Source organism: Pristiophorus japonicus, chromosome 7 (genome assembly GCF_044704955.1).
Source record: "Pristiophorus japonicus isolate sPriJap1 chromosome 7, sPriJap1.hap1, whole genome shotgun sequence".
Taxonomy (NCBI): Eukaryota; Metazoa; Chordata; class Chondrichthyes; family Pristiophoridae; genus Pristiophorus; species Pristiophorus japonicus.
The window spans coordinates 232,579,802-232,594,659 of NC_091983.1; the positions used below are offsets into that span (position 1 = coordinate 232,579,802).

Genomic DNA, 14,858 nt, shown 5'->3' on the forward strand with positions numbered 1-14,858 from the left:
TTTTCACCCCACAAACAAAACGGTCCCATAATGCTCGGTTTTGAAAGTGTCCAAAATTACAGTGCATCGATAGCTTTTTTAATGCTATGATGTAATCACTGATACTTTCATCAGCCTTTTGACTCCGAATCCCAAAACGATAGCTTTCAGCAATTTCTAACGGTTTGGGGTTATAGTGCTGCTCCAGCTTCGTTAAAATCTCTTTAAGCATTGTGTCTTTTGGCTCGTTAAGCACAAGCAGATTTACAAGGGTTTCGTATAATGCTGGACCTGCCTTGGATAAGAAGATCGCCCTCTTACGTTCCAACACAGCCTGGTTCTGGACTGCATTGTCTGGAACTTCGATTATGTTATTTGCAGTGAAATACATTTCTAGCTGATCCACGTACGCTTTAAAATGTTTCCGGTCGTGTCTATACTCACACAAAGATCCCAATACACCTGCCATTTTAATCTTTAGCTGTTCACACCATGTGCTGTATTTTACCTCGGATTTTGTAGCTTTTTTCCAAAGACAGAAACTTCCAAAGTCTCTCTGTCGGCTGGCTGAATCCTTCATTAAGGAAAATTAAGCATTAAATCATCCGAAAAATCCCATCTCAGTTGCCAAATGTGATATATTCACAGAGCACAACACACACAGCTCCTAACATGGAGGCAGCTCTCTCGGAAGACCCCGGAAACTGCTTAATGATTAACTATGCACTTGCAGTACACAATACGTCCACATCCACAGTGTGGAGCTACAAACATTACAAGCTTACAGACATTACAATATTAAAAAATAAAAAGTAAAAAAACATATCCAAGACAGTTTTAAAGCTAATCGGCGTTTTACAATTAAAAAAAACGAAAGAATCTTTAACTCACCTTTCTTTGCAGAGTACTCACCGACCGGGCTGAAAAAGCAGCTTTCTGTGGTCAGTTCCCTCAGCGATCTGGATGGGCTTCCATTGAGGCCAAACTTAGGCCCGGGCACTTCGCTCGGCGGTGCACACAGGTTTTGATCCCAGCGGTCATGTCGCGATCTGGGCGGTCCCATTCAAAAGGTAAGTGGCAAACTTTCGCCGGGCGGTTTCTCTCATAAAAAACGCCCCAAAAATACGGCGAAAGTCTCCCCCTTAAAGTTTCTATAGAGAGGCTCCCCAAATCCCCCGTACCCCTACTATCCCAGAGAGAGAGGCTCCCCAAATCCCCCGTACCCCAACTGTCCCAGAGATAGAGACTCCCCCAAATCCCCCGTACCCCAACTGTCCCAGAGATAGAGACTCCCCCAAATCCCCCGTACCCCAACCATCCTAGAGATAGAGAGGCTCCCTCCAAATCCCCCATACCCCAACCATCCCAGAGAGAGAGAGAGGCTCCCCCAAATCCCCCTACCCCAACTGTCCCAGAGAGAGAGGCTCCCCCAAATCCCCCGTACCCCAACTGTTCCAGAGGTAGAGTGGCTGCCCCCAAATCGCCCGTACCCCAACTGTCCCAGAGATAGAGAGACTCCCCCACATCCCCCGTACCCAAACTGTCCCAGAGAGCGAGAGACTCCCCCAAATCCCCCGTACCCCAACTGTTCCAGTAATAGAGAGGCTCTCCCAAATCGCCCGTACCCAAACTGTCCCAGAGAGCGAGAGACTCCCCCAAATCCCCATACCCCAACTGTCCGAAAGACAGAGTCACAGGAGCCCTTCATCTCCAATTGTCTGGGGCTGAATTTGATCCCTGGCCCCAGAGATCAGAGGTCTGTGTACCTGGGACAGGTGTGTGTTCACAGCTGGATTACCTGAGACTGGGATCGACTGTGTGTTCACAGCTGGATTACCTGAGACTGGGATCGACTGTGTGTTCACAGCTGGATTACCTGAGACTGGGATCGACTGTGTGTTCACAGCTGAGACATTATCAGAAGGTTGGGCTCTGCCTTTGTGCCGGTCCATGATTAGCCCATTCCAGGGGGCGCAGAAAATACCACACAATCGTGTGAAGGCAAACGCATTTGTAAACCTGCTGACTGAAGAGAGAGAGAGAGGGACAGAGAGAGAGAGACATAGAGAAAGAGATAGAGATAGAGAGAGAGAGGCACATGGAAAAAGAGAGAGAAAGAGACAGAGAGAGAGAGAGAAATACAGAGAACAGAATCAGAAAGAGAGAGATAGTGTGACAGAGACAAGGACAGAGAGTGAAACATAGAGACAGAGAAAGAGAGAGAGCGATAGGCAGAGAGTGGCAGAGACAGAAAAAGATATAGCGAGAGACAGAGTTACAGAGACTAAGGCAGAGAGAGAAACATAGAGAGAACAGAGACAGAACGAGACAGAGAGTGTAACAGAGACAAGGACAGAGAGAGAGGCAGAGAGAGACAGAGAGAGATACAGAGGGAGACAGAGACAGACAGAGAGACACAGAGAGACAGAGACAAAGACGGAGACCAGAGACAGACAAAGACATAGAGAGAGACAGAGAGAGAGAGAGGCAGGGAGTCAGTGAGAGAGAGGCAGGGAGAGAGTGAGAGAGGTAAAGAGGGAGAAACAGACAGAGGCAGATAGTTAGAATCAAACAACATTTTGCTGCTTTTTGGCTCAATATTTTGTGATTTTTTTCCTGAGGTGTAGTTTGGGATGAGTCCCACACATGAGGGAGTGGGATTTAGAATGGTGAAGCCCAATCCTGCTCTCCCACAGATAGACACACAACTTGGGATGTGAGTTTTAGTGTTGATTGGGATACAAGTCTCGGTGCGGATTGGGATACAAGGTGCGGATTGGGATTCGAGTCTCAATGCGGAGTGGACTACGAGGTGCGGATTGGGATACAAGTCACGGTATGCATTGGGATTCGAGTCTCAGTGTGCATTGGGATTCGAGTCTCGATGCGGATTGGGATACGAGGTGTGGATTGGAATACAAGGTGTGGATTGGGATACGAGGTGCGGATTGGAATACAAGGTGTGGATTGGGATATGACATGCAGATTGGGATACGAGAGGAAAATCGACAGACAAGGAGACACCCAATGACATCACAGAGGTTGGAGCCCACGTGATGACATCAAAGAGGTTGGCGCCCACGCGATGACATCACAGAGATTGGCGCCCACACGATGACATCACAGGGGTTGGTGCCCATGCGATGACATCACAGGGGTTTTTGCCCACGCGATGACAGTTGGCGCCCACGTGATGACATCATGGGTTGGAGCCCACGCGATGACATCACAAAGGTTGACGCCCATGCAATGACATCACAGGGATTGGCGCACACACGATGATATCACAGGGGTTGTGTAGGCCTCTCCAGCTCTGTGTGTGTGGGGCTCAGTACCACACAGGCTGTGAGATTAGCTAACTGAGCACAGGTCGGGGATGGAGCCTGGGCCTTTACTGCTCTGTGCCTCAGAGAGGGAGAGAGAGAAGAGAGAGCGAGAGACAGGTGACCCTGCTCCTCACACCCCATCTGCTCCCTGGACACCTCACCTCACTGAGATGTGATCGGGCTGGGAGTGAACAAAGGCTCATTCATCAACTTCTCTCCCCTTTCCCTCTCTCTCTCCCGACTCGTTCTCCCCACCTCTCCCCAATCTCCACTCCCTCATTCTCTCTTCCCCCATTTAACTCTCCCTCCGCTCTCCCTCTTCCCCTCCCTCGCCACTCACCCTCTGTCTCTCCCTCGTCCCTTTCTCTCTCTCCTCTCTCCTTTCCCTCTCCCTTCCTCTCTCTCCCCCTCTCATTGCTCTCTCATCCATCTCCTCTCTCCCTCCTTCTCTCTCCCTCCCTTCCATCTCCCGCTCGACCTCCAGATTTCTCTCCTCCTCCATCTCTCTCTCTCTCTGCCCTCCCTCCATCTCCCCTCTCTCTCCCCTACCTCTCTCTCCCCTCTCTCTCTCCCATTCCCTTACTCCCTCTCTCTGTCCCTCCCCCTCTCCCCTCTCTCCACCCTCCCTGTCTCCACCTCTCTCTCTCTCTCCCACTCTGTCCCTCCCTCACTCTTCCCCCTCTCTCTCTCTCTCTCCTCCTCTGTCTCCCCTCTCTTTCTATCCTCCTCTCCCCTCTCTCCCTGTCTCTCCCCGCACTCTCCCCCATGACTATCCCCCTCACCCCTCCCCCTCTCTCCCTCTATCACTCTTCACCTTGTTCCCCTTCTTTACTCTCCCCCCCCTCACTCCCCCTCACTCTCTCTCTCCCCCTCTCTCTCTCTCCCCCTTTCTCCCTCACCATCTCTCTCCCTCTCCCCTTCTACCCCTCTCCCCTCTCTATAATCAGCGAGTGACCTCTGCCCCTTACCTTGTCTGGAGTCACCGCTGGCGAGCAGGCTGAGCATGGGGTTCAGGGTGCCGATGAACAGGTTGAGTCGGAGCTGCATGATGGAGAGCCAAAGCATGTGAGTGAGGAAGAGCTTGGAGAAGATGCAGCTCCTGAAGGAGGGAATCTCCTCCTCATTCCCTTCTGCCTCCGAGTTTGTAGTGGGAGGGGAGGAGAAACAAAGAGTTAAACGGAGCAAGAATTAGCCAAGGAAAAATGTATCGCAGTCTTCAGACATTTCCAGAACAATTTCGACCAGGGCGGCCTACTGGAAATCCTCGCCCTTTCCCACCCTAACTTACAGCACAGAAGGAGGCCAATCGGCCCATCCTACCTGTGCTGGCACTTTGAAAGATTCCATTCAATTAGTTCCACTTCCCCTCTGCTCTGTCCCCATAGCCCTGCAAATGGAGTTCCCCTTCAAGTATTTATCTCATTCCCCTTTTGAACGTTATTATTGAATCTACTTCCACCGTCCTTTCACGCAATGCATTCCGGATCACAACGACTCGCAGTGTAAAAATAAATTATCCTCATCTTCCCTCTGGTTCTTTTGCCGATTATCTTAAACCTGTGCCCTCTGGTTACCCATCTCCTGCCTGTGGAAACAGTTTCTCTCTATTTACTCGATCAAAACCCTTCAGGACTTTGAATATCTCCATCAAATCTCCCCTTAACCTTCTCTGCTGTAAGGAGAACAATCCCAGCTTTTCCAGTCTCCACATAACTGAAGTCCCTCATCCCGGGAACCCTTCTGGTAAATCTCTCCTTAACCTTCTCTCAGGCCTTGTCATCCTTCCTAAAGTGTGGGGCCCAGGATTGGCCACAATACTCCAGCTGAGCCCTAACCAGTGGTTCATGAAGGTTTAGCAATAACTTCCTTGCTTTTGAACTCTCTGGCCGAGAAATTCCTCTCGGGCTGAAATGGACCTGAATTCCAGGGTCTGCGTGTAACGGGGGGCCGGTCCGATACCGCCATTGTGCAACACCAGCAGAGATGGATTTCTCGGCCTATGCCTCCACAAATAAAACAAAGGAGCCTACATGGAAAAGAGGGGGAGAGAGAAGGGGAAATGGAGAGACAAGGGGAAAGGGAAAAATGGGAAGGGGAAGGGGAAAGGGTGATCGGGGAAAAGGAAAGAGGGAAGGGGAGAATGGGAAGGGGTGAGGGGAAAAGGAAAGGGTGTAATCAAAAAGGGGAAGGGAGAAATGCAGAAGGGGAAAAGGGAGTGGGAAAGAGGGAAAATGTGTGAGGGGAAAGAAAGAGCGGAAGGGGAAAGGGAGAGGAAAGGAGAGGGTAAAGTGGGAAGGTGTAAGGGAGAAGGGTGAAGAGGGGAGAGGAATGGAGTAGAGAGGGAGAGGAGTGGGTGAGGGAGGAGCTGGAGTGGGGGAGAGGGGTACAGGAAGGTTGGAAGGGAGAGTGAGAAGAGAGGGGGAGAGAGGGGGAGGGAGGGGATTGGGAGAGGGAAGAGATAATGTGACAGGGAGGGAAGATGGAGAGAGAAGGGGAATGGGGAAGGTGAGGAGGAGGGGTAGAGGGATAGGGGAGGTGGGCGCGGAGGGGGAAGATGTTCTCACCTCTTGGTCCAAGCAACCGGGGATTCAAACCATCAATTATCTCCATCTCTTCGTGACTCTCGCCCCTGTCTCCCTCTGTTACTTTCCTTCTCTTCCCCGTGTCTCCTTTTATCTCTTCCCTTGTCTCGCTCCTATCTCCATCCATCCCTCCGTAAGGCTTCCGCTGGCTCTCAGTCCCTTCCTCGCAGGAGAAGGTTTTCAATTCAAACTTCGCACAAATCATCCTGTCCGAAAAAGCAAGAAATTCCTTGTTAAATACAGCATCTAATTCTTTCAATTAACACCCACCCCGGGGTATCTGTTATTCTAAATATAAACCATCTGAACCCATTGATTAGATTCCAGCCTGCAACACTCTGGAGTATCTGTTGTGCGATATATAAACACCCGCAAACCCCGCAATTAGATTCCAGCCTTTAACTTACTCCTGGTTATCTGTTATTTTATTTACAAACTTTTCAAACCCCTCGATTAGATTCCAGCTTGTAATTCACTCCCAGAATTTCTGTTATTCTACATATAAATGAACATCGATTAGATTCTAGCCTGTTAAACTCCGGGGTATCTGTTATGCTCTATATAAACAACCTCAAATTCCTCAATTAGATTCCAGTTTGTAATTCACATCCTCACCACCACCATTGATGCTCTCGTCCCTGTTGAAACAACGGAGTAGCTATTTGTACTAAGTCTCCCTTCTGCACATGTGTCTCCCAATGCAAGAGTTAGGAAAATATCACCGGCTCCGCCCCTCCCCCAGTGCAATTCCTACTCCACGATGGTATGTTGCCTCCCTGGTGCAAGGGTCAAGGATGTCTCGGAGCGGGTGCAGGACATTTTGACGAGGGAGTGTGAACATACAGTTGTCATGGTGCATATAGGTACCAATGATATAGGTAAAAACAGGATGAGGTCCTGCAAGACGAATTTAGGGAGCTAGGAGCTAAATTAAAAAGTAGGACCTCAAAAGTAGTAATTTCAGGATTGCTACCAGTGCCACATGCTAGTCAGAGTAGGAATTGCAGGATAGTTCTGGTGAATACGTAGCTTGAGGAGTGGTGCAGAAGGGAGGGATTCAAATTCCTGGTACATTGGAACTGGTTCTGGGGGATGTGGGACCAGTACAAACTGGACGGTCTGCACCGAGGCAGGACTGGAACCAATGTCCGAGGGGGAGTGTTTGCTAGTGCTGTTGTGGAGGGGTTAAACTAATATTGCAGGTGAATGGGAACCTATATAGGGAGACAGAGGGAAGTAGAATGGGGGCAGAAGCAAAAGATAGAAAGAAGAAAAGTAAAAGTGGAGCACAGAGAAACCCAAGGCAAAAAGCAAAAAGGACCACATTACAGCAAAATCCTAAAGGGGCAAAGGGTGTTAAAAAGACAAGCCTGAAGGGTCTGTGCCTCAATGCGAGGATTATTCGGAATAAGGTGGATGAATTAAATGCGCAGATTGCAGTTAACGGAGATGATGTAATTGGCATCACGGAGACATGGCTCCAGGTGACCAAGGCTGGGAACTCAACATCCAGGGGTATTCAACATTTAGGAAGGATAGACAGAAAGGAAAAGTAGGTGAGGTGACGTTGCTGGTTAAAGAGGAAATTAATGCAATAGTAAGGAAGGACATTAGCTTGGATGATATGGAATCTGTATGGGTGGAGCTATGGAATACCAAAGGGCAGAAACCGCTAGTGGGAGTTGTGTACAGATCACCAAATAGTAGTAATGATGATGCGGACAGCATCAAACAAGAAATTAGGGATGTGTGCAATAAAGATACAGCAGTTATCATGGGCGACTTTAATCTACATATTGACTGGACTAATCAAACTGGTAGCAATACGTTGGAGGAGGATTTCCTGGAGTGTATTAGGGATGGTTTTCTGGACCAATATATCAAGGAACCAACTAGAGGGCCGGCCATCCGAGGCTGGGTGATGTGTAATGAGAAAGGACTAATTAATTGTTGTGTGAGGCCCCTTGAGGAAGAGTGACCATAATATGGTAGAATTCTTTATTAAGATGGAGAGTGACACAGTTAATTCAGAGACAAGGGTCCTGAACTTGGGGAAAGATAACTTCAATGGTATGAGATGTGAATTGGCTAGAATAGACTGGCCAGTGATACTTAAAAGGTTGACGGTGGACAGGCAATGGCAAACATTTAAAGATCACATGGATGAACTGCAAAAATTGTACATCCCTGTCTGGAGTAAAAATAAAACGGGGAAGGTAGCTCAACCGTGGCTAACAAGGGAAATTCAGGATAGTGTTAAATCCAAGGAAGAGGAATATAAATTGTCCAGAAAAAACAGCATACCTGAGGACTGGGAGAATTTTGGAATACAGCAGAGGAGGACAAAGGGTTTAATTAGGAAGGGAAAATAGAGTATGAGGGGAAGCTTGCTGGGAACATAAAAACTTACTGCAAAAGCTTCTATAGACATGTGAAGAGAAAAAAATTAATGAAAACAAACATAGGTCCCTTGTAGCCAGGTTCAGCTGAATTTTTATTGGCGAACAAAGAAATGTCAGACCAGTTAAACAAATACTTTGGTTCTGTTTTCATGAAGGAAGACACAACTAACCTTCCGGAAATACTAGAGGACCGAGGGTCTCGTGAGGAGGAGGAACTGAAGGATATCCTTATAAAGCGGGAAATTGTGTAAGGGAAATTGATGGGATTCAAGGCTCATAAATCCCCGGGGCCAGATAGTCTGCATCCATGAGTATTTAAGGAAGTGGCCATAGAAATAGTGGATGCATTGGTGATCATTTTCCAACTGTCTATCGACTCTGGATCAGTACCTTTGGACTTGAGGGTAACTATTGTAACGTCTTTGTTTAAAAACGGAGGGAGAGAGAAAACGGGTAATTATAGACCAGTTAGCCTGACATCAGTAGTGGGGAAAATGTTGGAACGAATTATTAAAGATAAAATAGCAGCACATTTGGAAAGCAGTGACAGGATCGGTCCAAGTCAGCATGGATTTATGAAAGGGAAAACATGCTTGACAAATCTTCTGGAATTTTTTGAGGTTGCAACTCGCAGAGTGGACAAAGGGGAACCAGTGGATGTGGTGTATTTGGACTTTCAAAAGGCTTTTGACAAGGTCTCACACGAGAGATTGGTGTGCAAAATCAAAGCTCATGGTATTGGGGGTAATGTACTGACGTGGATAGAGAAGTGGTTGGCAGACAGGAAGCAGAGAGTCGGAATGGCAGGCAGTGACTAGTGGAGTGCCGCAGGGCTCAGTGCTGGGATACCAGCTCTTTACAACATACATTAATGATTTAGATGAATGAATTGAGTGTAGTATCTCCAAGTTTGCAGATGACACTAAACTGGGTGGCGGTGTGAGCTGTGAGGAGAATGCTAAAAGGCTGCAGGGTGATTGGACAGGTTAGGGGAGTGGGCAAAGGCATGGCAGAAGCAGTACAATGTGGATAAATGTGATCTTATCCAATTTGCAGGCAAAAACACGAAGGCAGAATATTATCTGAATGGCGGCAAATTAGGAAAGGCGGAGGTGCAACGAGGCCTTGGTGTCATGGTTCATCAGTCATTGAAAGTTGGCATGCAGGTACAGCAGGCCGTGAAGAAGGCAAATGGTATGTTGGCCTTTAGAGCTTGGGAATTTGAGTATAGGAGCAGGGAGGTCTTACTGCATTTGTACAGGACCTTGGTGAGGTCTCACCTGGAATATTGTTTTCAGCTTTGGTCTCCTAATCTGTGGAAGGACGTTCTTGCTATTGAGGGAGTGCAGCAAATATTCACCAGACTGATTCCCAGGATGGCGGAACTGACACATGAGGAGAGATTGCATCAACTGGGTGTTTATACACTGGAGTTTAGAAGGAAGAGAGGGGATCTCATAGAAACTTATAAGATTCTGATGGGACTGGACAGGTTAGATGCGGGAAGAATGTTCCCGATGATGGGGAAGTCCAGAACCAGGGTACACAGTCTTAGGATAAGGGGTAGGCCATTTAGAACTGAGATGAGGAGAAACTTCTTCACTCAGACAGTTGTTAACCTGTGGAATTCCCTACCGCAGAGAGTTGTTGATACCAGTTCATTGGATATATTCAAAAGGGAGTTAAATATGACCCTTTCGGCTAAAGCGATCAAGAGGTATGGAGAGAAAGCAGGAAAGGGATACTAAGGGAATGATCAGCCATGATCTTATTAAATGGCGGCGCAGGCTCGAAGGGCCGACTGACCTACTCCTGCACCTATTTTCTCTGTTTCTAAGTCTCTTAGCCTTTTCTGCGCATGTGTCCAACACCACGTTACAGCCGAACGCATCCGCCGAGCCTCCGAACCCCCTGCTCACTGAGCCCTGGTTCTTCCAAGCCCCTGGTGCCTGCAAGCTCGGTGCGAGTGTTACAAGGGATATCGTTCGGTGGTTGAAATCAATAAGTCACGACACTGTCACTATTGACTTCATACCCAATAAATCCCTTAACAATCTGCTCACAATGCCCCACCTATGGGGGCAGTGGGGGGGGGGGGGCGTTGGACAATGTGGGGGTATGGTCTTGCGCTGGGGTAAGCAACTTCGGCTGGAACTTGGCAGTGGGAGGTAGCACATGTGCTGGGGCAAGAGTCTTCAGCTGGCGGAGGGATGCACTTGCGCTGGGTCAGGGCTTCAGCTGTGGGAGGAAGCACATGTGCTGGGGTAAGGGTCTTCAGTTGGCAGAGGCAGCACTTACGCTGGGGCAAGGGACTTCGGTTGGAACTTGGAGACTTTTGGGGAGATCAATCCTCAGTGGCTTCTGAACTCAAAATGGATCGAATTACAAATTGGAAAGTCACTCAGAACTTGGGCTAGATGGTTCCAATTACACATTCCAAAGAAACTTCAGGCTGTGGCTTATCCTCCAAGGGGACCAATCAGCAATAGATCATGTGAAAATGGAGAGCCAATTAGAGAAACGGCTGATTTTCAGTTAGGACAAATAGACACAGCTATAAAACAATTATTCTCACCCTGGCCGTTCCCCGTGGTACAGACTTGATCTTCGCTCCCTTAAGTCCAAGGGACGTAGACTTGAACAGACGTGGCAGACAACTGGTTTAACCATTCACCGCCAGATCTGGCTGGACCAGATAAAGCATAATCGTGTCCTGCTCTCATCTGCTAAAATTGCTCACGATTCCAGAATCTTCTGAAATGTAAAGCTAAACCCCGGCTTCTATTCTCCACTGCTAACTGTCTTTTTAAAGCCTTCTTCCCAGTCTCCACCTCCACCTCTGACAATAAGTGTGAGGAGCTCATGGACTTCTTTGTCTCTAAGATTGAGACCATCCATTCAGCCGCCTCTGCCTTTCCTTCCCCTAGCCCAGTGGGCCAAACTTCCTCTAAGGATCCCTCCTGTCCTCACATCTTTCTCCAGTTTCTCTCCAATCTCTCCTCATGACCACTCTGAGCTCATCCTGTCCATGAGACCCACTTCCTGCTCCCTTGACCCTATTCCCACCAAACTGCTGACCACCCAACTTCCTTTTCTGTCTCCCATGTTAGCTGACATTGTTAACGGTTCTCTCTCCTCAGGTACTGTCCCCCTCTCCCTCAAATCTGCCGTCACCACCCCTCTCCTCAAAAAAACAATCCTTGACCCCACTGTGCTTCCAAGCTACCACCCCATCGCCAACCTCCCTTTCCTCGCCAAAGTTCTTGAACATGTTGTCGCCTCCCAACTCCGTGCCCATCTTTCCCTCAATTCCATGTTTAAATCCCTCCAATCCAGTATCCACGACTACCACATTACCGAAACGTCTCTCATCAAAGTCACAAATTACATCCCTGCTCCTCCTTCCTGACTTGTCTTCAGCCTTTGACACATTTGACCAATCTATCCTTCTCCAACGCCTCTCCATCGTCGTCCAGCTGGGTGGGCCTGCACTTGCTTGGTTCCATTCTTATCTATCTAATGGTAGCCAAAGAATCACCTGCAATGGCTTCTCTTCCCGCCCTTGCATAGTTACCTCTGGTGTCCTCTAAGGATCTATCCTTGGCCCCCTCCTATTTCTCATCTACATGTTACCCTTTGGCGACATCATCTGAAAACACAGCCACAGTTTCACATGTACACTGATGAAACCCAGCTCTACCTCACTAACCTTCTCTCGACCCCTCCACAGTCTCTAAATTGTCAGACTGCTTGTCCAACATCCAGTTCTGGATGAGCAGAAATTATCTCCAATTAAATATTGGGAAGACCAAAGCCATTGTTTTTAGTACCTGCCACAAACTCCGTTCCCTAGCCATTAACTCCATTCCTCTCCCCTTCCTCTGTCTGAGGCTGAATCACACTGTTTACAACCTTGGTGTCATATTTGACCCTGAAATGAGCTTTCGACCACATATCCACAGCATAACTAAAATTAACAATTTCCACCTCCGTAACATCGCCTGTCTCCGGCTTTGCCGCAGCTCATCCATGCCTTTGTTACCTCTAGGCTTGATTATTCCAATGCACTCCTGGCTGGTCTCCTACATTCTATCCTACGTATACTAGAGGTGACCCAAATCTCGGCTGCCAGTGTCCTAACTCGCACCAAGTCCCGCTCACCCATCACCGCTGTGCTCGCTGACCAACATTGGCTCCCAGTTAAGCAATGCCTTGATTTTAAAATTCTCATCCTTGTTTCAAATCCTTCCATGGCACTCGCCCCTCCCTATCTCTTTAATCTCCTTCAGCCCCACAACCCCCCGAGATATCTGCGCTCCACTAATTCTCTTCTCTTTGAGCATCCCTGATTATAATCGCTCAGCCATGCCTTCTGTTGTCTAGATCCTAAGCTCTGGAACTCCCTGCCTAAACCTCTCCGCTTCTCTACCTCTCTTTACTCCTTCAAGTTTCTCTTTAAAACCTACCTTGTTGCCTGCCCTAATTTCAATAAGTTCATGGCTGATCTGATCATGGGCTCAGCTCCACTTCGCTGCCTGCTCCACATAACCCTTTAGTCCCTTATTAATCAAAAATCTGTCTATCTCCACCTGAAATAAATTCAATGACCCAGCCTCCACAGCTCTCTGGGGCAGAGAATTCCATAGATTTACAATCCTCTGAGAGTAGAAATGCCTCCACATCTCAGTTTTAAATGGGCGGCCCCTTATTCTGAGACTATGTCCCCTAGTTTTAGTTTCTCCTATGAGTGGAAATATCCTCTCTGCATCCACCTTGTCGAGCCCCCTCATTACCTTATATGTTTCGATAAGATCACCTCTTATTCTTCTGAACTCCAACATGTATAGGCCCGACCCCTATCTTAATAAGTCAACCCCCTCATTTCCGGAATCAAGCTAGTGAACCTTCTCTGAACAGCCTCCAATGCAAGTATATCCTTCCTTAAATAAGGAGACCAAAACTATACGCAATACTTCAAGTGTGGCCTCACCAATATCCTGTACAGTTATCGCAGGACTTCTCTGCTTTTATACTTCATCCCCCTTGCAATAAAGGCCAACATTCCATATGCCTTCCTGATTACCATTGCGAGCTGCTCCAAGGATTTTGAAATGTGCACCTAGGTGACGTCATCAAACCCTGGTTGCCGTTTTGGAGCATTGGCAGGAACATCGGCAGAGCCCAGGTACAGAGGAGTGGGAAGGTCGGGGCAGATGAGTGGCGAGTGTTTGTGGCGAGATGCGGTGAATGTTTATGGCGGAGGAGCAGTGAGAGATTATGGCGGAGGTGCGACAGATGAGGGTACGGGGCCCAGAAGAGCCGAGGCGATATGTGTGCGCTCGGTCCGTGCAGCGGAGCAGGTCTCCAGTCGTCTTGGTTACTCCTTGCAACTGGACCAAGACCTAGCTCTGTCAAACCCGTGTGGTGGCTGGTGTGCAACGGTCACCACATATTAAAAAAATTCATGCACAGGCATCTTCCACCCCCTCAATTGGAGTTCAGGACTGGAACATCGGGTCCTTCATCGAAACACCTGTGGACTCATGGAAGCAAGTCATTCTCGTTCGAGGGACTGCCTATGATGATGGTGACTTGGTGTACCTGCATACTAACTTTTTGTGTTTCATGCACAAGGACCCCAGGTCCATCTGAACTGCAGCACTTTATAATTTTTCTCCAATTAAATTATAATTGGCTTTTCTATTTTTTCTGCCAAAATAGATAACCTCACATTTTCCCACGTTATATTACATCTGCCAAATTTTTGCTCACTCACTTAGCCTGTCTGTATTCCTTTGCAGATTTTTTGTGTACTCCTCACCATTTGCTTTCCCACCCATCTTTGTATAATCAGCAAATTGGCTACATTACATTTGGTCCATTCATCCAAGTCATTAATATAGATTGTAAATAGTTGAGGACCCAGCACTGATCCCTGCGGCACCCCATTAGTCATTGTTTACCAATCAGAAAATGACCCATTTATCCTGACTCTCTGCTTTCTGTTAGTTAGCCAATCCTCCATCCATGCTAATATATTACCCCCAACCCCGTGAACTTTTGTCTTGCGCAGTAACCTTTTATGTGGCACCTTATCGAATGCCTTCTGGAAATCCAAATGCATCACATCCAGTGGTTCCTCCTTATCCACCCTGCTCGTTACATCCTCACAAAGAATTCCAGCATGATTTATCTTTAATAAAACCATGCTGACTCTGCTTGATTGAATCATGCTTCTCCAAATGTCCTGCTACTGCTTCCTTAATAATGGATTCTAGCATTTTCCCAATGACAGATGTTAGACTAACTCTTCTATAGTTTCCTGCTTTTTGTCTGCCTCCTTTTTTAAATAGGGGCGTTACATTCGCATTTTTACAATCCGCTGGGACCGCCCCAGAAGGCAGGGAATTTTGGTAGATTACAACCAATGCATCCACTATCTCTGCAGCCACTTCTTTTAATACCCTAGGATGTAAGCCATCAGGTCCAGGGGACTTGTCAGCCTTTAGTCCCATTATTTTACCGAGTACTACTTCATTAGTGATTGTGATTGTATTAAGTTCCTCCAT

General features: G+C 47.7%; 1 protein-coding gene across 1 annotated transcript in view; it reads right to left on the reverse strand.

Moving 5' to 3' along the window:
* LOC139266694 (equilibrative nucleobase transporter 1-like) overlaps positions 1 to 14,858 on the reverse strand; it is a 60,068-nt gene that overhangs the window by 17,308 nt on the left and 27,902 nt on the right. The window contains exons 7-9 of the mRNA XM_070884284.1: positions 5,870 to 6,093; positions 4,274 to 4,435; positions 1,856 to 2,005 (exon numbers count right to left, since the gene is read on the reverse strand). Coding sequence (XP_070740385.1) covers positions 1,856 to 2,005; positions 4,274 to 4,435; positions 5,870 to 6,093 — 536 coding nt within the window. The remainder of the gene's footprint in view (positions 1 to 1,855; positions 2,006 to 4,273; positions 4,436 to 5,869; positions 6,094 to 14,858) is intronic.